The sequence below is a fragment of the Anolis carolinensis genome, chromosome 2 (assembly GCF_035594765.1).
Source record: "Anolis carolinensis isolate JA03-04 chromosome 2, rAnoCar3.1.pri, whole genome shotgun sequence".
In the NCBI taxonomy this organism is placed as follows: Eukaryota; Metazoa; Chordata; class Lepidosauria; order Squamata; family Dactyloidae; genus Anolis; species Anolis carolinensis.
In genome coordinates this window covers 155725750-155752181 of record NC_085842.1, presented here as the reverse complement: position 1 = coordinate 155752181, position 26432 = coordinate 155725750, and the positions used below count along the sequence as shown (strand labels likewise).

The window sequence follows — 26432 nt, the reverse complement described above, 5'->3', positions numbered from 1 at the left end:
TGGATAAGTGAGACTCTACTGTAAATGTAAAAGCAAAAAAAAACCCAAAAACAAAACACAACAACAACAACAACAACATTTTTTTAAAGCAACAACATTTAAAAGAGTAGCAGAAACACAATAGACAGATTTTTTTAAAAAAATCCAAGCTTTATAATAACTAAGCCAGATAGACAGAATAGGTCAGATTTTAATGTCTAGGAACATGATACAATATTTTCCTGGAAGAGCAGAATATACTGCACTGAAGCACTTTTCTATGACCATTTTGTCTCACCAAACTTAGGAGTGATGCACTTCTTCTTTGTCTGGATAAAGGTCAATGCTTTTGCATCATAACAATATTTATTATGGCAAACAAGAGTCAAATAAACCACTGGTATCTCATGCATGCATTTGCTTAAGAAAAATAGTTGGCGCAAGATGTTTTGCTGCTTTGGCACAGTGATGGGACAACATCTTTCATTGCACTTGGGGCAAAAATAAGCCCAGAACAGGTTGGATGGCATACGTAGTTCTGTCATCCACAAGAGAGACATGAATAGTTGCTGAGGGGTAAGATGAAAAAGAAATTCCTTTAGTTTAGTCTGCCTGTGAATATCCATTTTGCATTTCTTGAGAGAGGATGGTGTTTATTCCTTCTTACTTTTTTTTTACTTTAGTTGAATTTCTTTTATGGTATGCTACCCTGAAATCCCATAATATAAGATGGGGAGATAAATATAGAGATATTGAGATGGCAATGGAAACAATAGAAAAAGAGAGTAAGAGATGGAGATAGATAGAGGTTGAGATGGTAGAGATAGGAGCAGTAATAGAAATACAGAGATAGCAATAGAGACAGAAAAAAGAGAGAGATAAGAAACATAGAGATGACAATAGAGATAGAGGTGGGACATTGTTGGAAATCTAAGACTTGAAATGTAATTTGTAGAAAAAATGTATACAAAATCAACATTTTTTTAAAAGACACATTTTTTGAAGAAAAGCAGAAACTGGCTTAAACAATGGTACTACACACACACACACACACACACACACACACACACAAATGCACCAATTTCTGAATGACAACAACAGTTACAGCAGCAATAGAAAATCCCTAACTCCGACCATGAAAATGGGACAGGCTGAAAAAACATACGGGATTACGGGAAATATCAATACAATTAACCAGATGTCCCAGCACAGGAGGAAATAGCATCACTTCTTCTATTGTTTTTCATTTGCGGTTGTTGTAATTTGCTTAATAGTCAGTCCAGCCCCCAAATAAACAAAGCTTAGGAATGGCCCAAATAGTCTCACTCCCTTCAGAATATGATGGCAAACAGCAGCAAATGTAAGTTCCATATTGGAGTAAGAGAAAAAGAAATGCTGAAAGCTAGGGACTGAAAATGTCTGAAAATGTCTGCCTTGGGTTGCAGAAGCCAGCTACCCTCATCTTATTGTCTGTGGTCAATAAAAGAGGAGGCTTCCCTTATACAACTATCTAAATTATAATTAAATCAAGCAAAAACCCCAATTTCCAAGCATAGTATCTGTCAAGCAAAGCTTGCAAACAAAGCAATTTCTAAAAAAGTATTCTTATTCCTTCAGTTTGTGTTTACTATGGTGTTTTGTACAATTAAAAACATTCCTGGGCCTGAGGCAAGCCAAACCGGTGAAAGCTCCCAAATTAAAACATTAGACCAATCCTGGCCAACTCCTCAATTGTATATAAGAGTTTGTGTTGAGGTCCTGTGCTAGAGGGCTGCTCTCACTGCTACTTTCTGCTTGCACCTGCTTCCCTGGAATCAACCCATCCCAACCCTTCATGATGGCTCTACAGATGTCTACTGCAAGGAACATCATGAGGGAAAGGGGATTCAGCTCTAGGTCTGCATATGGACTTGGTGGGCACAGAACCTATGCTGCCTCCGTTCGCTATCCAGTCAGAAACGGATATGGGGTCCCTGGCTTCACTAGCCAAAGTCTTGCTAACATGGGTGTAAGCAGAAGAATTTCCTGCGGTGGATACGGAGGATACGGTGCTGGATGCTATGGTGCCTACAACTTTGGTCATGGGGGTTATGGTAGCCTGGGCTTTTGTGGCATGGCTCACTTCAGCCCTAGAACATATGAAGCCGTGGGAAGTTATGGACCATTTGGGGGATATTCGAACTCCAAGGGTGATAACCTCCATGAAGTCAAAGTCAACGAGAAGCTCCTTCAGCCATTACATGTGGGAGCAGATCCCCAGGAACATGATGCACGAAATCAGGAGAGGGAAGAGATGAAGAACCTCAACAACCAGTTTGCTTGCTTCATTGAAAAGGTGAGAAAACACACTGGCTTTTAGGAACCAAAAAAAAGGATGGTCCATCCACGTGGCTTAGTTCAAGTGCTTTTGGAGTGAATTACTTTACAAATGTCTCTGCATCATCATAGTAGCATCACATAGTTCTTTTGCAAATGATGCTGAAATGAATACAAAGCTGAAAAAACTTGAAAGGGGAAATATTTCAAGCAGTCTGTTCAAGTTCACTTTTGTTTTACAACAGGAGTTGGATTTAAATGTTCATAATACAGATTTGTATTACACTCCGGGTTATTGTATAATGTTAAGTTTTAGGAATTTCAAAATGTGATGTTAGATCTAATCCTAACAACTGAGATTGTACTTAAATCCCAAAGAAATCAATACACACTTTTAGCTTATTCTATTAATTTCATTGGAAAGAGGCAGAGTAATCCCAATGTGCAAAGGAAAAGGTCTACAATTTCTAAATATCTTCTGGGCTTCAAATAATTCTTGCTTAATGGCAACAGTTCTCCACTCCAAATTGCACACAATGGGAAGAGGTTTATTTTGGTAGTTCTCAGGCTGGTGTAATTGCCAACTTTTTTTGGTGGCCTACTGGAGGAAAGAGAGATCAGAAAACCAACAAATGCCTGGCCACTCTTGGAATGCCCATAATTTCATTGGACAGCTATGCTAGTGTAAGTCCCATCACTGCCCTTGAAGTTCTCCCCAGGTGGACCCCCATCACTAGCTTCAGAGTGGTAAGTCTACTTCATTATATGGCCCCTGGGATGCTTTTAGATTTAAGATTCCAGTTTGTTCTTACCTCCACATAGACCAGTGGTTCTCAACCTGTGGGTCCCCAGGTGTTTTGGTCTACAACTCCCGGAAATCCCAGCCAGTTTACCAACTGTTAGGATTTCTGGGAGTTGAAGGTCAAAACATCTGGGGACCCACAGATTGAGAACCACTGATACAGACACTTTGAAAAGTTGGTAGTGAATATTTCCAGCATAAATTTTATTGGCAAAATATGAAGTATTTTTATAAGGGCACTTAAAACCAATTTTTAACCAACATTTTAAAACTGTTTTGTTCAGGTTCTAGAATTATTCAGCGATCTGAAACCAGAACTTGGAAACGTTATGGTTTTGAATGACAATGGACAGTACTAGCTATGGGATTCTTGAAGTTGTTGTCCACAAACATTACTTTTACAGGCAGTCCCTGAGTTACAAATATCCAACCTAAAATGACTTACAGTTAAGAACAGGTGTGAGACAACAGGAAGAGAGAGAAATCTACCACTAGGAACTCCTGAAAGCGTTATCATGGGGAAAAGTTACCTCCACTGAAGCTTTGCCACCAATCCTTGAATCCACAATAAGCCAAATTTTTCTGAATCCAATTATGGTTATATATGAAATACAGCCTCCTAAGAAATTTCTGTATTTTTATGAGATTCCATAATAATAATAATAATAATAATAATAATAATAATAATAATAATAATAATAATAACAACAACAACAACAACAACTTATATATGAGGGTGACTTATACATGGATATATATTACATGCAAAATTCAAAACCCATTTTTTTGGGGGAAATACTTTTCAGTTTGGGCAGGGGTGTCATACTCATTTTCATCAATGACCACATCAGTGTAATGGTTGCCTTCAAGGGCCATTTGTAATTGTAAGACTGTACAAATGTAACTGTGTTGCCTTGGTATTGAAAGCCTCAAGGGCCCCATAAAAGGAGATGGCAGGCCACTATTGGGTTGCGAGCCTTGCATTTGACACATTTGAGTTAGTGGGAAAGCCACTTCAGTATGTGTACAGTGTTCCCTCACTACTTCGCAGTTCACTTTTTGCAGATTCGCTGTTTTGTGGTTTTTCAATAAACTCTAAAAGACAAGTACAAATCATAAAAATTACAATTTACAGCCTAAGGAAGAGACAAGGGAGAAGCCAAAGGGAGAGAAAAGGAGCCCAAGCGGCAACGGGAGGAGAAGGAGGCGATTTATCAACACACGATTGATTGATAAAGACTTAAAATAGTGTATAACTACTAAAATAATATATAAATATTAAAATAAATATAGTGTCCCTACTTTGCAGATTTTCACTTATTGCGGATGGTCCTGGAACCTAACCCCAGCGATAAGTGAGGGAACACTGTACTTTAAGGAAAATGCATTAAAAATGTCATAGACTACTTAAATGCATACTTAAATGAATTTCTATACAGTCTCTCCTCCAGGAATCACAATATGATAGGGAAAAATGATGGGAAGACCAAGTAGGAGAGATTCCATGAAATGAAATTTGAGATGTGAGAGTGGTCCTTTGAGCAGCATTCCTATTGTTCAAAATTTATATAATTCATTGTCTATCAGAAAGCATGCTTACCAGGATCACATTCGCTTTGGTCCTTAGCACTATGTCCCATTTTTTAATAACACACTCTGTTGATTCTGTCCTACTTAGTACTTATATGGGAGACTAGGAATGATTACTAGATGCTGTAGGAAATATCACAGGGGAAGGAACTAGCAAAACTACTTCTGGGTATTCCTACCTAAGAAAACCATTTGACATTCATGGAATTGTCATAAGTCAACAAGCAATTTGAAAACACATACACACAGAAAAACAAAAGTACAATTCAGATTTGCTCGCACTCCACCCATTCCACTTAATTTATCCTTGAAAAGGCTGTAGTCTTTATTTATAAATATTCTCATGCCACTATAGGCAGTCTCAAGTTACAAACATCTGACTTACAAAAGACTCATAGTTAAGAAGTGAGGAAGTGGGGGAAATCTACCTCTCGGAAGGGAAATTCACTCCCGAAAAGTTATCATTGGAAAAGATGTCTCCACTGAAGCTTTCTCACCAATCCTTGTTTTCACACAACAAGCCAAATTTTTCAAAATCTAATAATCACAGGGACAGAAATTGAGGTGAAATCTTCTGAACAGAGACACAGATAGCAAAAGAAACACCACAGGGGCGTCAAGCCTTCCCTATGCTATCCAAAGCATGCATGCATGTGTGTGTGTGTATGGCTGGAGGTACACTTAAAAATGGACCTGTTCTGACTTACATACAAATTCATCTTAAGAACAAACCTACAGAACCTATCTTGTTTATAACTTGAGGACTGCATGGATACAAATACTTCTTGCGAACCTTCCTATCAGCCACACACTATCTCATTCTTGTTTAACTATTGTAGACATTTCTCTTTAGACTAGGTATGAAATTGTTTTAAACATTGACTAACAAATGAAAAAGAGGTTTCTTAATGCTTGTGCATCTTGATGAGAATTTTAAGTAGATGAGAATTTTCACAGTTTGGGCTTTCTCTATGTGGAAAATTCGTGTTATTTCTTCTCTCTCTCTCCCACTCCCCTTTTAACATAGTATTTTCTACATCGAAAGCATGGCTTCCTGTGCAGCATGACTTTCTTTGCAGAAAGAGGGATTGGCCTCTGTAAGAAAAGCACCCTAGGGCTAAACTAAGGTTTGCCTTGCCCCATTAACAGGGTTGAGACATCTCCACATTTCCATATCTCAGGACCCAGCACCTATGTCCAACTGTGGGTTCCACCAGCTCCCAAATCTTTTCTCCAACAAGCAAAGCTAGAATTGATCACAAGTCCACTTCCAGTTTTTATTAAATACCAGGGGTGAAGTGGTGGTGGAAGCAAGACACAACAGGCATACATGTTTCCTTCAACTTCTTCTAGTAGTGTCTCTGAAGAGTGAACGAAGTGTAAAGCAATAGCATTTGTTACAAGAAGATGCATTGATGGCCATTGAACAAAGCTACTTTTAAAGTACTTTTGGAAAAGTCTACTAATGAGGTCTACATGTAACAAAATAACAAAACATTCAGAGGCAACTAGCTGATGGGGCGGTAGGGGAGTGTTATTGTCATTGGGCTTTTCAGGGCGCTTCCGGGCAGCACTAAAACATAGGATTAATATGAGAGATAAACAAACCTGGGATTTCAGAGCAGGTTCCCACACAGACCTGCTGGTCCTGGGCTTTCTTCCCCTGTTGTCCTCACAGCCCTTTTGTGTCTCGGGATAAAATGGAGGGTGGATGAGGGACATCTGGAAGTTTGTTTTTGCGCTGATGCTTATATGCATACATGTGAATATCCTAATACAAATATGGAGATTTCTAAGTGTGCATATAAGCATCAGCTCATAACAGTGGGAATGTTTCTCTTTCTCCAATTGCTTATTCACAATCTATTTAATATTATAAAATTAAAATTAACATTTTCAGAGACCTCTAATGGCTCTCCACTTCTCCCCTCTGCTTCTCCTCTTTCTAGCTGGAAATCAGCTGTGTCTCCATGAGAGCCTGAACTGCTGATCGGCTGTTTCGGGTTTTTTAAAACCTGCACAAGCGGGAAGCAGTCTCCACAGGGGGTAAAGAGGAGAATCCCGAACTTTACATGACTGTAGGGTCAAACAGTGATGGGAAAATCTGCTTTTTTTTGGCCTAGAACCAGGATAAAGGAGGACCTTTTTGAATTGGGCTTTCCCTCTGTTGCTGCAATTGATTGCGCACTTAGTACAAATGTCATCTGGTCACCCCCTTTTAACCCGATCTCTCCTGAAGTATAGTTACTATGTGGAAGCACCATCAAAGACATCTGAGAGCCCTTCTAAACAGCCTAAAATGCTACAGGAACCAGTATTTTAAAAGGTAGTTCTTGTTGCATTTTGTGGCCAGATGTTTGGGGGAAACCCTGCCTTTTTGCCTGGGTGATGGCCTTATACTAATCTGTGATGTTGCACAATTTGCATGGGTGGAAAGGGCCAGTGCCTTATTGAAGCACAAGATGTGCTTAGCTCCACAGTGCTGATGTGATTGAGCTGTGGAGAGGACATTCCCTCTTCCCTCTCTGTTGTATCATTTCCCAGTACTGTGGAGCTAAGCAAGTCTCGTGCCTCAGTAAAGAGGACTTTCCTTCTATTTTTCCTTCTATGGGACAAAACAGATTAGGGTTGGAACTGCCATCCCACTACCCCTGGCTACCTGAGCCTAGGGAGTGCAGGATGACTGTGGGGACGCCTCCTGGGATTGCAGATGGTGATGTCAGGAGGTAGTCCTCATTGCCCCTGTACTTGTAAATATTCATACCTTCCTGGAAGATCCAGACTTTTTCAGGCACTTTTTAAACCTGAAATAAACCTGGATAAACAAGTTTCTTCCAAGCTGAAATGCATTAGCCTGAAGTATGATTTGGATGCCCCAGGATAATGCAACTGATATGCCACATTATATGGCAGTATAGATTGGGCTATTCACACCACAGAATTATGGCAGTTTGATGTCCCTTTACCTGTCATAATTCTGTCTTATAGAATCCTGAGATTTGTAGCTTGTTGTGGCACCAGGACTTTCTGGCAGAGAAGGGTAAATGTCTCACAGAGCTGCATATCCCAGAATTTGATAGCATTGAACCATGATAGTTTTCAAACTGGTATAATTATGCAGAGTGAATCTAACCTGGATAGCCTTTATGAAAAATAGGATGTTATACTAGCCTTTCAATTTCATCCAGGATGACTTTTCTGATGTTTCCCAGTTTTCTGATAATTAAATAAGATGCCGGTTTCAAGAACTGGGAACTATTTTTTTTTGTTCTGCTAAACTCCACTGGGCAGCATGAAACAAATAACTCTTAACAGTGTCCCATAGGTGCCTGATTTGTGATCCAACCTAATTTCCATTAAGGTCCTAACAAAGAGGAACCATAAAGTTAATTTCAAAGGAAACAAACTGTATGGATGAAACTAATGTAAATTTTTGCAGGATTGCTCTTGAAAGCAGCTTTGAATTTCAGTCTGTCTTCTCACTAAAAATATTATTGCATTCTTCTTTGGTCAACAGGTTCGCATCTTGGAACAGGAGAACAAGGCCCTTGAAACAAAATGGAACCTCTTGCAACAATATGCCATGGTGCCAAGGAGAAATCTTGAACCATACTATGAGAATTTCATCTCAAATATGAAGTATCAGATAGACTGTTTATTGCATACTAGAGAACACCTGGCAAATGATAAAAATGCAATTCAGGAACTGGTGGAGGACTTCAAGAGCAAGTAATATATCTTCCTCCTCCTTTTCTTCTTCCTCCTTTTTCCTTTTCTTAAATGAAGCTCAGGAGGTCCCTAAAGTTCTCAACTTGCCCCAGTTAGCAGTTACAAGGGATTAGATAACTTCCTTTGGTGGGTGGGCGGGCAAGGCAAGTTAAGTTCTTGTTGCATAGAGCTCTTCTTCAATGTTCCAACCAACAGGTATGAAGAGGAATTCAAAAGGAGGACAACAGCTGAAAATGAATTTGTGCTGCTCAAGAAGGTAAGGTGTTCAAATTCCATTCCTGAAAGATCAAACACAATGTTCTATACAATCAGTTTGTTTACTTCAATCTGTGGCCAATTGAATCCAACCTAGAGGAGGCCAGTAATGGCTTCTCCTATCTCTTTTCCATCTCACCTTTGACTTCCAAACTTCCATTTTCCACTCTGTGCTCAGCATGGCCTGTGCCAGGTGAGCAGCTATACCTTTGCAGTGTTTATTCCCCCTGCCTGGAGGTATATCTCACACTGTCTTGCTTGGGAAATGACACTGCTTGTTAAGCCAAAATGAACACACGCAGAAAGGTTCTCGATTTAGCCAGGAAATGGAGGGGTGTGTGTGTGTGCACAGGCTTAAATTATTTCTGTCAGTGTTGGTAGGCCTTCCCTGAGCTTTAGATGAAATTTCATTTTAGGTCATATTTTTGGAGATTATTTCATCTTGCCTCCTTTCATCCATATTAAATTATTAGTTTATGTCAACATAAATTCTACAAAAATATTGATTAGTTGGCTAATTCAATATAGCTTGGAAAAAAATCATTTTTTGCAGTTCCAACTCCAGCTGTCCATGCTGGCTGATTGAAGAGATTGTCACCCAGACATAGTTTCTTTTCAAAAAAAAAATTAAATACAAAAACTGACCATTTTTATTGGTCAAATAAATGAGATCAAAATATAGTTTACTACTCACACACTAAAAGCAGTCACACCCTGTCAAATTTTTGCTTGGTCAGATGTTAGTAATGTTTGCTATCAAACAGGGTCATATACTAACAGATACTGTTAGGTACTATTAGATAGTTTGTCTTTTTAGCACTTGCCATCAATTCTTGATTGTGAGGCACTAGCTATTTTCTAAATATTCATGCAGCTTGAGAATATTCTCCATTCAAACTGGACAGAATTTTGGTAACTTGGAGATGGGTTCAGCTTGTATTTCTAGTCTGTTAATCGTACAACAAATGACAGGCATACAATAAAACAAAGTACAGTGTTTTCTCACTACTCTGTGGTTCACTTTTTGCTCCCTCACTGTTTTGCGGGTTTTCAAGAAATATTAATGTAACCATTTAATGTAACCATATTTTTGCTGTTTCATGCGTTTTTGTGGTGTGCAAAGGGTTTTGGAAGGGGTAAAAGGGAGAAATAAAGGGAGGAGGGAGGGTAGGGAAGGGTTGGAAATAAAAAAAAGGGTTATTTAGCTTCCATTCTTTTTCTCTGCTGGTGTACTATATATTGTAACTGCTAAAATAAAGTACAGACTGCATTGTAGTAAGTGGTCTGTGGTTTCCCCTCCTCCACACATAGAATAAATATAGTGTCCTTACTTCACGAATTTTCACTTATTGCGGGTGGTCCTGGAATGTAAACTCCGTGATAAGTGAGGGAACACGGTATATTTTAAGGTTCCTAGATCTGGCCTTGATTCTCAGACATCTACTTTATCCTCTTGTCCTCAGTGGAAAGGGGAGGAATCTCATGGTTAAAGAATAGCTTTTAATATTTTAAGTTTGTATTCTCTTTTGTTAGACATTTTTAATGAATGCAATATAATGAGCTACTTTATCTATCATGCTTAATAGCATCCCCTGAAACTGCTCTCTGCAACATCTCCAAGAAGCCATTCCTAGGTCTCAGGTTTGATCTGCGATTTCAGGCTGCTCCCACATAGACACTTAAATCAGGTCAGGATGTGGGGATTAAAGGGACCTGGTTCCCTGCAGAGCGGCTACACAGACACCCAGTAACTGGTTGGGGGCTGGACAGTGGCCACAAAGAACTGCTAATTGTGGATTAATATTTTTTCCTGCCTTGTCTAACGGGATATGTTGATAATAAGTAGCCTGTCAAATAAAGATCAGTTCTAGACCGATATAATGTAATGCACGGGGAAAAGGAAAAGTGGGTGTTTCCATGGGATCATTGTGGTTTCCTCTCTAGCAGTGATGTGTTTGTTTACCTTCCCGGAAGCTGTGCTTGCCACCCCCACTGCCCTCCAGGGCTCTGTCCTCACAAGTGCACCATTTTGGTCTCCAGTTTCTGTTCTACATTGGGTATTAATTGATTAGCTGCAGTGAATTTGATGGTTTATTCTGGGATTTCTGGTGAGGTTTTTAAATATGCTGTTTCACGCTGGATACCTACTGTAGTGTGCATTGCAGGTATATGTTTTGTGGACATCTCGACCATGAGCCAGCTTGGAACTGAATTTTATTCTTGGTGTGAAAATGCTTTCAATGACTAGGGATGGTATTAATCTGACAACCCTATCTTTGCTTTTGCTCATGATCTTTCAAGTGAAGACATGTAACCTTTTGATTGAGAATTTAATTCTGTGCTGCACTTGGCTGTGATCCTATTTCACGAGCAGCTGTAATATTGTCCCTGTTTAACTGCGTGATCAATTCCTTTCAGGATGTCGACTCAATTTCTCTCAGCAAAACAGAACTTGAGGGGAAAATGAATTTGTTGAGATGGGAATTGGAATTTCGCAAAAGTGTCTATATGGAGGTAAGAACAACCTAGAATCTTAAAACTAAAAACATACAGCCTGGAAAATGCTATAGCTATAATCGAGGACAACTCTGCCTTCTTCACTAAGGAAATATTCTCTAAGGCATTTTAGGAATAGTTTGCAATCAAACCAAGTATGAGTTTTTAAGTGATCATTTAAGCAGGCTTTGGAACAGAAAAAGCCAGATGCAGAATTAGTATCAAATGTAATTTCTTTGAGGTTTCACCACTGCTCAAGAAAAGGTTTATAGTAGAAGGGGCGACTTCTATGTGAAGACAAAAAAGAAGCAAAGTAGATGTCTCTTCTGCTCATCTCTGAGTAGATTCTCTATAGCTTGGAAAGTATGGGCTCATCTACACCTACCTGGAGCACCCAGTGGCACAGTGGGTTAAACCCTTGTGCTGGCAGGACTGCTGACCAACAGGTCAGTGGTTCCAATCCAGGGAGAATGGGTGAGCTTCCTCTGTGGGCTCCAGCTCCCCATGTGGGGACATGAGAAGCCCCCCACATGGATGGTAAAACATCAAACAACATCCTGGGCAACATCCTTGCAGACATCCAATTCTCTCACACCAGAAGCGACTTGCAGTTTCTCAAGTCACTCTTGACATGAAAAAAAAATCTACACTTACCAAAAAATCCAGGACCAATCTGGAGCAGAAATGCACAGGGAAAAGTGGATCCTGATGTCAGCCCATGTAGAAAGCAGACTACAAATAATTTGCATTGGAACCAATCTGCTGTCTACACTCTGCCCCAAGTGCAGGGCTGTTCCAGAGTTTTGATGAAACTGAATACTTTCCCAGCTTTGTTGAATGCATGGCTTAAAAACTTGTTCACTAGGTTTACCCCATGTTAAGGACTAGATGTTCTTGAATGTTGTTTGGACATGGAATGTTTCCAGGAATTGCATGATTCCAGTGCAATGTTGAGGATATGAAATAGTGCCCAGTCTGCCAGCATAGTTTGGAGAAGTTCCCAAAGGGCCAGTGAGAGCTACAAATAACAATAAGATGCAACCTCAAGGAACAGTGAGATAATTTCTCCTGTCCCTAAAGAAATACTGCATAATTTTCCCCTTCCATATTTCTCTGTTTACAAATAGATTAGAGAATTTCAAGAGGCTATTGGTCTGCAGCTTTGCCTCAGGTTCCCATAAATTAAATCTGAATTGACACCAAATAACAACAGCAAGGGCCCTGGGGTGTAGCCCTGTGAGTGGTGAATCGTAACTGAGGTTCAAACCCACAGAACTGGTGTCTCATGATGTCGACTGCATGGGAAGTCCTCATTCTCAAAAGACTGGAGGTATAGAAAGAGCCATCATTTATTGTATAAAATCTGCTGTAATTACCACCTCATAAGAAAGGAGAACAGTGCTTATTAAAAGATAAAGAGCTGCTTCATGAAATCAGCAAACAGGAGTATGTTGTGAATTTTTCACTGCCTTTGCAGTTTTGTGGGGACGAGTGGCTGATGTAAGAATTCCTTTTCATGCAAGCTGCAGTGAACTCTATTTTCAAAACTAGAAGTTAGAAGGATGTTGCTGCTGATTATTACCATTCCTTTTATTACAGCAGGTGATTTTATTTGTTCTTATGTATGCGAATGAGATGAGATTATGCAAGCATCCACCCTCTTAATCTTTAGGAAAAGCTTTAAAATCTGGCTTTTCCAGCAGGCTTTTGGAGAGTGAACACTCACCACATGTCAGGTTCTCGTTCCAGTGACCATCACTATATTCAATGCACTTTATTTTATCCCATCAGTTAGAAACAATTCCAACGTCTACCTCATCCTAAGTCTCCTATCAATTACAGCACTTTGGCTTCCTACTTCATTCTCTAGTTTACAATATATACTCCGTGCACTTTGGTCCATCTCGGTTTTATAATCTTTGCTCAGTTTTTAGATTATGTTTAGTTGATATTACTGTTTGATAATGTTTAATGTGTATTATTGTATTTTATGCAATGTGTTTTTATTTTCTGATGATTGTAACTTGGCCCCATGTAAGCTGTCCCAAGTCCCTTCGGGGAGATAGAGGTGGGATATAAAAATAAAATCATTATTATTATTATTAGTAGTAGTAGTAGTAGTAATAGTAGTATTAGTGAAGAGCACTATTACAGGAAGTCCCTAAGTTATGAACAAGATAGTTTCTGTGGGTTCTTAAATTGAATTTGTGTGTAAGTCGGAACAGGTACATTTTAAAAGTGTAACTCCAGCCCTATCTATCTATCTATCTATCTATCTATCTATCTATCTATCTATCATCTATTATCTATCTATCTCTTTGGTTAGCATATGGAAAGGTTAACATCCCTGTGGTGTTTGTTTTTCTTGTGATTGCTTTAGCAATGTTCAATCAACAAGTATAACGTAAGAACTCATATAGAATAAAATACAATATGTTCAGAATTCACAATTGTAATAAACATAATCTATAAATCAAAAATGACTGTATCTCAACAATATATGTTCTGTATATAATTGTTCACTTATTCAATCAGTTCATTGTGCTGAAGAGCAAGTAGGTCACAGTAGATCCCTCAACAATATATGTTCTATATGTAATTGTTCACTTATTCAATCAGTTCATTGTGCTGAAGAGCAAGTAGGTCACAGTAGATCACGACCGGTTTCGACTAGGTCTTCTTCAAGTGAATTAATCTGGGAAAATTATAATGAATTAACTAAAAACATATAAACATATAACATATCCACATAAATGTCATTATAAATTTGACATAGAGACTTACAATAGTACATTCATATGTATACCCTTTATGCTCCTCTTTCTAGTTGTGTTTTTATGTCTTCTTCTCTTTTTTTCTAGAGTGGGTCTAAATAAAAGGAACAAACAGTGGCTATAACATAATTTAAGATTTTTAAGTTTCAATTAAGATAGTATCTTATTTATATACTCACAGTGTTGATACTCTGCTGGCTCTTGGTTGATTCTTATAGCGAGTATAAACTGTTATTTGGTAACCTCACAATATAATGGGAAGTTTTGTCCTCAGGTGGGATGATTTCAGGTAGCCATTATTCATTTAAAGCAATATACATTAAAGCAATATACATTTAAAGCAACTACATTTGTGGGTATCTATTACTTTTGTGCATAACCAGGAACCCATTTACTTGATATTGGTGTTTGTTTTTCTGTCTATGCCCCTGTGACAGGCTGTGTTTTCTTCATCAGATTTTCCATTTCAGAAGGCATTGTTCACATCAAACATACATTGACCCCTTCTGCTTTCATAAACTAACAATGGAAATCTGATTATCTTTCACATCTGACTCATATGTATATTCCCTGTGACATGCAGGAACTAATGCAGCTAAGTGGCCAAATCAGTGATATGAACATCCTTGTGCAAATGGATAACAACAGAGACTTGGACATGGACTCAATCATCAAAAACGTTGAAGCTTGGTATCAGAGCATTGCTCACAGGAGCAAAGAGGAAGTAAATGCTTTGTACGCAGACCGGGTAAGTTTGGGGAAATTGCAGCATATAACTTATTTTTAAGACTGGGTGTTCTTCTTCCTAGTGAATCCATCCATTCACTCAGCTTTACATTTAGGTTTTAGAGAAAATTCATGTGCATTTTCATGAGCATTTTTGTATGCATAAAAATAAGTACACATTATTAAGTACACATTATTCCTTCCTGTTCTATGTGATTTTTTCCAAGTAATTTCTCATTTCCCTCAATTGCATTTGGTGTACATTTTTTGACTGGACAACTGCATCACAAAATTTGGAAAAGTATGGAAGTGAAAGGATAAGTGTGGGCCAATTCACAGGTTACTTCAAATTAGGTATGTTTGTCCTAAAGCAGTGTGGTCCAACCCACGGCCCGCGGGCCACATGCGGCCCACCAATTCATTTTTGTTGGCCCTTGGCCTTCTTACTGGAAAAATATTTTAATTTAAAATTGGGAAAAAATTGTTTACCCTTCTTACTGCTTTAAGGTTTTAAGAAACTGCCATATAACAGCCATATCGAGGCCTCACATTCCTATACTAAAGTTTGATTGGCCCTCAAGTAACTAAAAATTGGACCACACTGTCCTAAAGCATGAATGAAATAAATTACCTCAATCCTGGAATTAATGTTTAAAAACTTTCTATTAAACAGCAATTGTGTGCAATGCAAAGCAAAGGAAATCCCTGAAAATTGAAGGAGGACATGATGGACATCCATCCATCACTCTGTGTGAACCCTTAACCTCACCTTCATTCACTTTAATAGCCTTTTTTTTAAAAAAAAAAAAAAGGAGGTGATCATCAGGTTTTCTTAACATCATTTTACCCAAGGAAAAACCATATTGTTCACTTCCAGTTGGAATGTGCTTTAGTGGTTTGAATTTTGGAAATCAGGGTTCAAATCCCCATTTGGTCAAGGAAACCCACTGGGTAACCTTGGGTAAATCATGCACTTGCAATCTACAAGAAGGCAAGGGCAAACCAATTCTGAACAAATTATGCTGAAGTTCCCATTAGGGTCAAAATCAGTCAAAGAGAACCTGAAGACACATAGCATCAGCCTTGTTGCGCATGAAACCACCAGTTAGAATACAGGCTTTTCTACCATCTATCAGAATTTTTCTGATATTTCTGAAAAGAACTCCAAAGCTTTATTTGCTAACTACTGGTGGAACAGCAGGTTAAACCACTGAGCTGCTGAATTTGCTGACTGAAAGTTGAACAGTACGAATCCGGGTAGCAGAGTGAGCTCCCACTGTTAGCTCCAGCTTCTGCCAACCTAACAGTTCGAAAACCTGCAAATGTGAGTAGATCAATAGGTACCACTCTGGCAGGAAGGTAATGGTGCTCCGTGCAGTCATGCTGACCACATGACCATGGAGGTGTCTACAGACAACACCAGCTCTTTGGCTTAGAAATGGAGATGAACACCAACCCCCAGTGTCAAACACGACTAGACCTAATGTCAGGGGAAGACCTTTATTATTGGTGGCTTCTTTCTTTCTTTCTTTCTTTCTTTCTTTCTTTCTTTCTTTCTTATTATTTTTATTATTTCTACATATAAGTTCCAAGAGCTTCAGGAGCAAAGAGGGAAATACCTGAATGACCTGAAGATCAACCAGTATGAGATTGAAGAGCTGACGCGGGCAGTTCATACATTGCAGTCTGATCATAGCAACGTTAAAAAACAGGTAGGAGAAGCCCTGATCATTTATTTGGGACTCAGTAACACCACCATGCTTGGTGCCAACAATATGATATCTTTAATTTCAGAGTAAACCAAAATGAATAATGACTGGGTACAGGAATAATGACTGGGTACAGGAATGGGATGGAGAACTGTGGAAGTAAAATGTTGAAAAGAACTTAGCGATACATAATGCAATCACATAGCATGATTGTTTTGGGGAGAGGAGGATATAGGATACCAAAGCCAATAAACAGAATATAATTGTAAAATTAAGCCAATAATGAGTTTTCTATTCTGTTCCAGTGCTCTATTTCTATACTCACTCTGCTCTTTATGCTGGGTTTAATTTTGCTCCTTTTCTCGGTTTTCTTTTCTTATTTGCAAGCATTTGTAATTACTTATTCATTTGAGCGCTGATGATCACCTTCATATCTCACCCTGCACATTTTTCTCACCATATTTTTTTTAGATAATTCCCTACTTCATTGTCATATTATTTCATCTTGAATGCTTCTTCCTTTCTTAAATTGAAATGTTGTCATATTTCATCCGATCTTTTCTTGTGTACATACTTGGTCTAGATGGGTTCTTTAAAAAGCTTCCTTCAAATGATGGATTTGTATGACCTAACTGTCTTTTTGAAAGTGAATCCACAATGCTTTTCTTTAATCAGCTTTATTTGATCTTTACACTGGGGTGGGATAGGTTGATGCTCTGCAAGCATCTATTTGTGATGTTGACCAGCGTGGCGATCAAGCTCTTAAAGATGCTCAGGAAAAGCACAGTGACCTACTGTCTGCTCTGCAAAAGGCTAAGGATGACCTAGCTGGCATGCTGAAAGATTACCATGACCTTTTAAATGTCAAGTTGGCCCTTGACATTGAGATTGCTACCTACAGGACCCTACTCGAGGGCGAGGAGACCAGGTGACTATGAATTATATTATAGTTGCACACAAGGGGAGCACTCACATTGCTTAGGAAAATTACACTTTTGAGCAGTTACTCCAGTACAGTGTTCCCTCACTTATTGCGAGGTTTACGTTCCAGGACCACCCGCGAAAGGTAAAAATCCACAAAGTAGGGACACTATATTTGTGTTGTTTGCAAGTAGTGTCTCTGTCCCCTCCTTGCCTCTCAAGAACGTGCATGCACGCTCCCGCCGCTGCCACTGCCTTGTGAGGCGAAAACAAAGCTTCTTCAGCCTCCTTTCCCTTCCTTAGGCTTCTCCTTAGGAAGGAAGTAGAAAGAGGGATTTATAAAGGATTTATAATATTATTTTATGATTTATACTATTATTTTAGTGTTTATAAAAAACCCGTGAAACAGCGAGGGCACGAAAAGCGAACCGTGAAATAGCGAGGGAACACTGTATTTCCTTGCCAACATTGCCACTGGTAACAAGAGTTCTAGTCCCAAAAATTAATGTGTCAGAGCTCTATGGCTCACATATTGAGAGGTTATTTTTTGAGATTTGTGCAAATATTTCAATTTTTGATCTAGACAAAATTCCCTGGTCATCCTCAAGATATGTGTAAATTCCTCTTGAAATATTTTGTTGGTATTGCTAAAACACATCTCTTTATGTTCCTTTGAATTCCTAGATGCTTTGCTTGACCTAATTACAATTGAAATTCTATATGACATTTAATCTTATCATAATAATAACTTTATTCTTGTATCCCGCCACCATCTCCCCAAAGGAATTCAGGGCGGCTTACACATGGCACAAAGTGCCAAAACAGAACAATAAAATAAAACACAATTTAAAAACACAGTTTAGTAAAACATATAAGTATATTAAAACAACAACTTAAAACACAATTAAAACAGCACTCATCAATCAGTTGTGGTAAACTACTGTAAACAATCAGACAAGGAATTGGATAAGTGCAAAGCTGGAACCATGGGACAAGGGCATGGGATGAAGTGCAAGGCTACATAACAATTATATAGATCAGCTAGGAACTAGGTATTCTCAAAAGCTTGTTTGAACAGCCAGGTCTTCAGGTCCCTGTGGAAGGAGGACAGTATAGGGGCTTGCCTAATCTCCCTGGGGAGGGCATTCCAAATCTTCTTTTGTAGTAGGCTCCGGGCTGTGGCGCAGGCTGGAGAGCAAGCCAGCTGCAACCAGCTGCAATGAATCACTCTGACCAGGAGGTCATGAGTTCGAGGCCCGTTCGGAGCCTATGTTTGTCTTGTCTTTGTTCTATGTTAAAAGGCATTGAATGTTTGCCTATATGTGTAATGTGATCCGCCGTGAGTCCCCTTCGGGGTGAGAAGGGCAGAATATAAATGCTGTAAATAAATAATAAATAAATAAAATAGTAGCAAATAGCTACTGTTTTCAATGCATGTTTTAAGTCTATTAGCTTAAATAATAATAAATAATTAATTTATGTAAATAACCATCATAAAATTGCTGTAGTAATAATGGAGGTGTGGAATGAGAAAAAAAGGAGAAGAAGCAGTAGTAGTAGTCCATCTCATAATAAGCATAAAACCAAGGATATGTTGGCTGAGATATGAAAACATGGGACTCAAAACAATATTTTTAATACCTGTCAGAGAAGATCCCATTTAATAAGTCATTCTGAATAAAAGGTGATCCAACTGGAAAAACTCTGATCCTGCCCAATGGCTGATGGCAGTTTTGGTCCTATAGTTGCCAACTGGAGTCAGTCTGCCCTCCCCTGAACAAGTTACTATGTACCAAAAAAATCCCCATGAATTTAGGCATGAATTGATACAAGGTAGACTAACTCCTAATTTAATTTTAAGGAGAACAATGGAATCAATTGAATTTATGTAAGTATTGGCTTATCCATATGTATGCCCATGTGTCAGTGGGTCTGCTTAGATTGAGACTAAAGACCTCATCACATTGAAGTCCTTAATGCGAGGAACAGCAAGAGGACTGTAGGGCAGCAGGGTAAATTGTAAGGCAGTGGGGTGAATCTGTCGCCTGGCACCCCACTTCACCCACACCACCCATTTGCCCATTACACAGCAGAAAGTGTAGCTTGTCTGCATGATTGTCTACCTGAACATAGGTAGTCTCCCGTGTCCAGGTTTCCCCCTCCTAACATGCTTCCTTGACACAGCCAGCATGGAGCCAGAAGTAGATGTATGTCGTTGGATGAGACTGCGTTGAGGAAGTGTATTAGGATGGGGAATTTAGATAATGTGATATGGTCATAATACAGTACTTGGGCTTATTCCAACTACCTCTGTGAACAAATTTCATCATTTTTAGCTTAGTCAGATCTGATTATAAAATTAATGGGTCAAATTATGCATTCTCCTTTATTACATATTATTGAGATGGAGAAGAAGGTGAAGCACTTTTTTTTTGGAAGAGGTCATGCCATATTGTTAACATTGAATTTTATCAAGCAAGGAAGCATTAAGCATCATCTGGCAGAACATTATCACAACCTTATACCTGCCTGCTTGAATTAAGTCCCACTGAGTTAAATGAGTTTACACTCAGGTTAAAGAAGATAAGATTGCAGCATAAAGCAACTTTTAAACATTTAAGGTAGAGCCATTTTTAAATGAGCCAAGACATGCCCTCTAACTGTCTTTATTTATCAGGTACATTCCTGATTAACCCTCTGTTGTTCCACTTTTTCAGTTGCTTTTCAAATGCCCCCCCCCCCACACACACACACATTCCCTTTCATTCTCAGGTTACTTATATTGCTGCAAACTTTTTACAAAATGCAAAAGTAGTTTGTACTCAACTAACTCAGCAGGGAAAAGAGAACAGGAGGGGTGGGACCCCCGTCCTTCCCTGTAGGGTCATGCAAATGGAAACTACTGTCACATCTCCTAGCTTGTCTGTTCTTCCTCATTAATAACCTTCGTCATGTTGAGCACATTCTGATGTTGCCTTCCATCTGTGAAATGTTGGCAGGTATGCTGGAAAGGAATAGAGAGGTGGATCACCTATGTTTTCCAAGCACTGCCATACAAGGTATGAGTGGGAGTAGTGTTGCCTGGTTAGTACCCATCCCAAGTCCTGAAATTTCAGGCCAAAACATGAGACCAAAGTATGATTTTATTAGGAATGATACATTAAGCATCAACCACAATTACTCACAGTATGTCATTCAAATTATTTTTAATAAAAACAAATCTAACAATGATGAATACACACATACATACTTTTTCAAGGCAGTGATTTTACTCAAAGGGTGTTAAGATGTGCTTTAAATGACTCTCCAGATTTATTTTAATTGTGAGGTTCGTATATGTGACTTTTAGAAAAATAATCCTCTTGCTGCTGTGTAACAAATATCTCAACCTGTAACCCAACCTCCATTGTGCACACCCTGCTGAAATGAATTGGAACAATTCATGTTGTGAGAAGGTTATCTTATGCTCTTTCAGCAAACAGCAAAGCATCCCATGCAGCAGAAGCACTTTGTAGATTCTGTTGCAAAATCATAATATTATGTAATGGCAATGAATTTTTTCTTTTCCTTCTCCAATAGGTTACACACAGGATTTCCATTCAGCATAGGTAAGTCAGAGTAATGTTGGGCAATGGTGTTGTGGTTTGAGTATTGGTCTATGGAGTGTTTTATACAAGGCAGGCTATCAGGGCAGGACAACAGCATCTTTGCCTTTTCCAGCACTCTTCCAGTGGGAGATCCTTCAATGGTGCTTCTTTTAACCTTGTTCTGAGCTGGTAAAATATGACTTGACATGGTTCCCACTTTATTTCTTTTCTTGATTGTAAACACACATTTTACTTATTTTGTTTATTTATTTAAAATATTTATGTATTATCTCTCATCCTACCAAGAGCTTCTGAGGGAAAAAATAATTTTTTTAATGCATTAAAACATTAAAAAAAGAAATCTTAAAAGCAGCTTAAACAAAATCCAAGAATCTAGTTTTAAAGTAATTAAAACACTAATTGACTATACAGAATACCATACAGCCCATTGGCAGCTTTAAAAAGATGGGGCTTGCTTAACTTCCTTAGATAGGAATGACCACAATCATGGTGATATTATAGACAAAAACCTTGTTACATGTACCCACTAATCTAATGCCACAAGATGCTGGACATGCAACAAGAGCTCCTCTAAAGATCTCACATTTCTAATATGAACCAATGGAAAATCACAGTTTTCCTTATATCCTAGCCACAAGTTAGGGCTTTGTCGGTCAACACCAGCACCTTGAATTGAGCTCAGAAGCACATTAGAAGCCCATGTAGTTCTTGCTGGACCAAAGTTACATGGCACCTAAAATGCGTATCTGACACCAGTCCAGCTGCTGAATTGTGGAGTAATAGCAGCTTCCATACACTTTTTAAGGGCAACCCCATCTGGAGTAGTCTCATTTGGAAGTAACTAAGACATGAATCACTGTAGGCAGATCTGTCTTCCTCCCCAAAAGGTGCACCTAGCACACCAACTATATTGGGGCAAAGGCACTCTGGTGTATTGAAATCACCTGGCTTTCCCAGAGCAGCACTGGCTCCAAGAATCCTCCCAAGCTATGAATCCGATCTTTCAAAACAAACTGATCCTATTCTCAGGTTGGCTTTCCCACTGATCAACAACACTTTCATCTTGTCTGGATTAAGACACAGTATATTATTCTTCATCCCATCCTTTCCTGCATCCAGACAATGATTCAGTACTACTCATTGGTGTTAGTTGTAAAGAAGAAACAGCAGTAGATATCAACATCATACCAATGATATCCAACCCAAAGCTTCAGCTGACCTCTCCCAGCAGCTCGTCCTAGATGTTGAAAAGTATACAGGACAGTATTGACAGACTAATAGCCAACAGGATGAACAACAGTACACCAGCACTACCCCCTGGGAATGGTCAACCAAGAAGAAAACAGGACCACTGCAAAGCAATGCTTCCAAAGCTGATATAGGCCAGACAACCCAGCAGGATACTATGGTTTACACACACACATGCTGTTCCAATGTATTTTTCATCCAATTTGGAATAAATTATTCTCCAGTATTTCCCAGTCAGCATTCTCAAGCTATTTTCTGAATCACTCCCAAAATAGCTAAAATCTCTGAATTTTTCTTTTCCTTTCAGATGTGGTCAGACCCCAATACATGGCAAATTCAGCTGGATTTGCAGTTCCATATGGATATGGTTCTATGGGTGGAGGATACAATTCAGCATATGGTGGAGGATACCCAATTGGAAGTCACAGATGTTATAACAGGAACAGCAGCTCCAGAAGTGTTGGGGAGTGCTCAAAGCCTACAAACAACAGCAGTGCAGCTACAAAACCATCTGGTTCTGCAGATACAGAATTTTCCCCAGGAACAGCAAACAGCTCCAGGGGTGCATCCTATTCAGGCGGTAGCCCAACCTCCCCTGGAGACATAGACAGCTCTTCTACAGAAAAAGCATTTGAGACAGGAGTAAGTGGCTCAGGCGCAGGATTCAGTTTGGGAAGTGAGCAGGAACCAACCAGATATGTAGGGCAAGGACGTAGAACAGCAAGCGGCCCCAACAGAGGCTACTTCCCTGGGGGTTATGGTCAACATGGTGCTATTCCATTTAGGGCTGAGGGATTGGGCCCTAGAGTTAGAGCTGCCTCCATAATCCTGGGCTACAATCCTGGAATTGACATGGGCAATACGGGAGTTTCAGGTATCAGCATACCTGCGGTAAGGGGTTTAAGCTTGGGAGGGGGGCCCTGTGTAGGGTTTGGTGCTCCTATTGCAGTATGTCATGCTGGAACCGTAGGAGGCCTTGGGGGCATTTGCTACCCTGGACCATTGGGGGCTCCAGGTGGCATGTGTTATCCTGGACCAGTAGGGATCCTGTAGGTATCTGTCTGCTGGTCTGGGCCATTTGGACCATCAGCAGTTCTCCAATTTAAAAAATCTTGCCTACAAAATAGCTTTTTAAAAACTCAGTTCTTGGTTTTCTAATAGCATAAGAATGAGAAAATGGGTCATTAAATAGTTTAAATAACCTTTGTGCTTTTCTTGGGTTATTTTTCCCTCTTTGAATTTTTGGCACTGATTAATCTATTCCATATATATACTTTTATTCATAAATATCTTTTATATGGAAAGCCAAAGAATGTGGTGTTGCTATTTTTGGAGAATGGGCCATATTAAACACATTTTTCATTACTTTCTGTCATGCTCAAATAATGATATTTATAATTGACATGCCTTCCTTATTATGGCTGTCAATTTTACTTTTTTATCCACTCATTTTAATTTTTTAATCCATTCTGCAGAAATGTGCACATTTTGTTAAGTTTTGATCAGAAAACAAAGTAATCAAAATCATCACATTCTTCACTGGACCAGTTTTACATTCATGCTGCTCCTAACATGGAATGGAGAAAGTCATGTTATATACATGTGCAACAGGACTGTATATATATATATATATATATACCCTAATTTCATTAACATAAATACAACTGAATAAGGAGAGATTAAATGGTAGATTCAGCAAGCAATGCCCTTTTCCTGTGAATTTCATTTTTTTTACCACATTTGAATTTTTTTGAAAAATTTCAAGAACTCTAATCTGTAGAGAAAATTATGAATGCTGGAAACTTTTAAAAAACAAAAACAAATAACAAAATATCAAGCTAAATGGGGCTCTCACCCAGCCCAAATTGTGACTAGTACACAGATATGTTTATAGTTACCCAAAGGCCTAAAACACCTTGATATGTTTTGATTACAGTGCCTTCCTTTTACAATGCCAAGTTTAACAGTCAGGTTTAATTAGACAAACTAGAAGCAGAACACCACTTTAGAAATTAGGAAGTATAAAATCAGCAAATATATGAACAACATATCTGATTAATCTGCACTTGATAATAAAGTATAGAATGCTTATATAATAGGGTGGTGAATATGGTGAAAATTGGACAAAGGAAAATGTGATCAATTATTCTATTTTGTGGAAAAAAAAAAGGAACGGATGCCTACGGGTTAAGAATGTAATTCTTTGTTAATTTTGTTTTTAAAGGGAGTAATGTGTAATTTTCTTTCTGCTGCAAGAGTGTCTTCAAAAATAGTTCATTTTTCACTGAATTTTCACATTTTGACTTCTTCTATGTAAAATTCACATGATATTTTTGTACAGAACAAATTTTCCAATCAGGCAATATTTTCTATGCAAAAACCATATGTTCTTATGAATAACTTAAGAACTGGAAACAATCTTTTTCAGGGTGCACCTACACTGTAGAACGAATGTAGTTTGGGCCCACTTTAATTCCCATGGCTCAATGCTACGGACTCATGGGAAGCTGCAGTTTGGTGACACATCAGCACTCTTCTAAAGAGAAGGCTAACTACCAGATAAAATTACAGCAGTTAAAGTGACATCAAACTGCATTAATTCTATAGTGTAGATGTACTGCATGAAACAGTTTTTCATTATTTGTGAATATTTTCAAAGGGGAGAAAAAAGCACAGCCTCCAGGCTGATAAAGATCCTAACCTTCTTTCCTGTTTCCCAACTGTAGTGCATGTTCAGCCTTAGGGGAGACTTTCCTCCCAACATGATGAAAGCCATTGAAAATTTGAACTGATCTATATTTGGGATTCTGCCTTATACCATTGTATTCCATGATAGCTACACAGATATTTAGCTTCTCTAGTTCTATGCCAACAATAATAATAGACATTAATAGCAATCACTATGTCTGATTTCCATAGAAAGCTACTTTCTGTAATAAATATATCCCATAAATAAGTACTAGAAGCCATTTTTCTCCACAGAAGTCTGTCTTTTAGCAGACTACACAGACTCTAAACTTTTCACTGAGCCTGGTGTTCCCAAGTCTGAAACTTCATGTATTTGGGGTTGGTGTGGTTATTGTTACTCTTTATATGCGAACGTTGTTCCCACACTGGACTTTGCATCTTGCCTTAAATCACTTTGTTTTTGCTTTTCTCAACAATAAAATGCATGAACAATAAAATGGTTACCAGTAATATTTTAGTAATGATGACTCACAGAATAAAATACTGGAAAGAAACACTTATGGGTCTAAATCCTACTGTTAATCATTTCAGAAACGGACACACTGAATTTGTTGGATTTACCTATATGTGTTGACTTACCATTCAGCAGCTAACTGAGTGGCCCTACTGTAATGGTAACTAACCAACAGGATGCCAGCAATAGTGTGTTTATATTTGATTTGTTCCAGATTTCTCTTTTTCCAGTAGTTGTCCCTTCTAAAGGCCCAGCTGTTGCTCTTAGTTGGGAGAAGATATATATAAGAGATGTAAGATGGCACGAATGTTGCTTACTCATCGATTGAAAGATGAAGATGGCTGGTCTCCTGCTTTTAAAATGTCATGGCTTTTGTCTCCTCTAACTTTCTCTCCTTGCTGTCACCTTACTTTGATTGGTACAAATTATTTTCAAAGTGAAAGTGTAATGCATACTGAATTGATCCAACATGGGGAGAAGAGAATCTTGCCCTTTCCAATAGGTTCAAGCCAAAGCAAACTGCTGCAACCATCCTCTCTTATGTGTACTTTTTCATAATAACCTTTTCCAATTTGATCCACTGTAATGTTGTTTGACCACGTGTCCATGATTTTTGAACAACAAAATCCTGGTCACTAAAAAAGTCTATAAATTGGGTTCTTAAAAATAGTTTCCTTAAAACAGGAGATATTAGTAACTACATTATTATCTTACCAGATGGACATCTGAAATACTGGTCCATCTTGTCCAGTATACTACTTGGCACTCGCTGTCTACAATTTCAGATGTCCCAGCTCTAGAAATACTGTGGACTGAAACTGGGACTTTCTAAAACATGTATCACATGTGTACTCCTATGAAGGTACAATTCATCCCCAGTCATAGGGCTGGGTTTTGTTTCTGTCATGCTTAGAGAAAAACCATTGAAATCAGTTTGTAATATAAATTTGAGATACATGTAAGTTTGGATTCTATCTATTTTTGGAAAAAAAAAACCAAAATATACAGGGACATGTGTCTTATTCTCAAAAATTCATTGCAGGAATATTTTCTCTAACAGAAACCAGCACAGAGTAA

General features: G+C 38.6%; 1 protein-coding gene across 1 annotated transcript; it reads left to right on the top strand.

Moving 5' to 3' along the window:
• Positions 1–296: 296 nt before the first annotated feature.
• Positions 297–25504, top strand: LOC100561224 (keratin, type II cytoskeletal cochleal). Its single transcript, XM_003217027.3, has 9 exons — positions 297–2314; positions 8205–8416; positions 8612–8672; positions 11090–11185; positions 14525–14689; positions 16254–16379; positions 17084–17304; positions 20877–20905; positions 22461–25504. Exons 1-9 carry the CDS (start codon positions 1814–1816, stop codon positions 23204–23206), a joined length of 2157 nt encoding a protein of 718 aa, XP_003217075.3. The 5' UTR covers positions 297–1813; the 3' UTR covers positions 23207–25504.
• Positions 25505–26432: the final 928 nt, after the last annotated feature.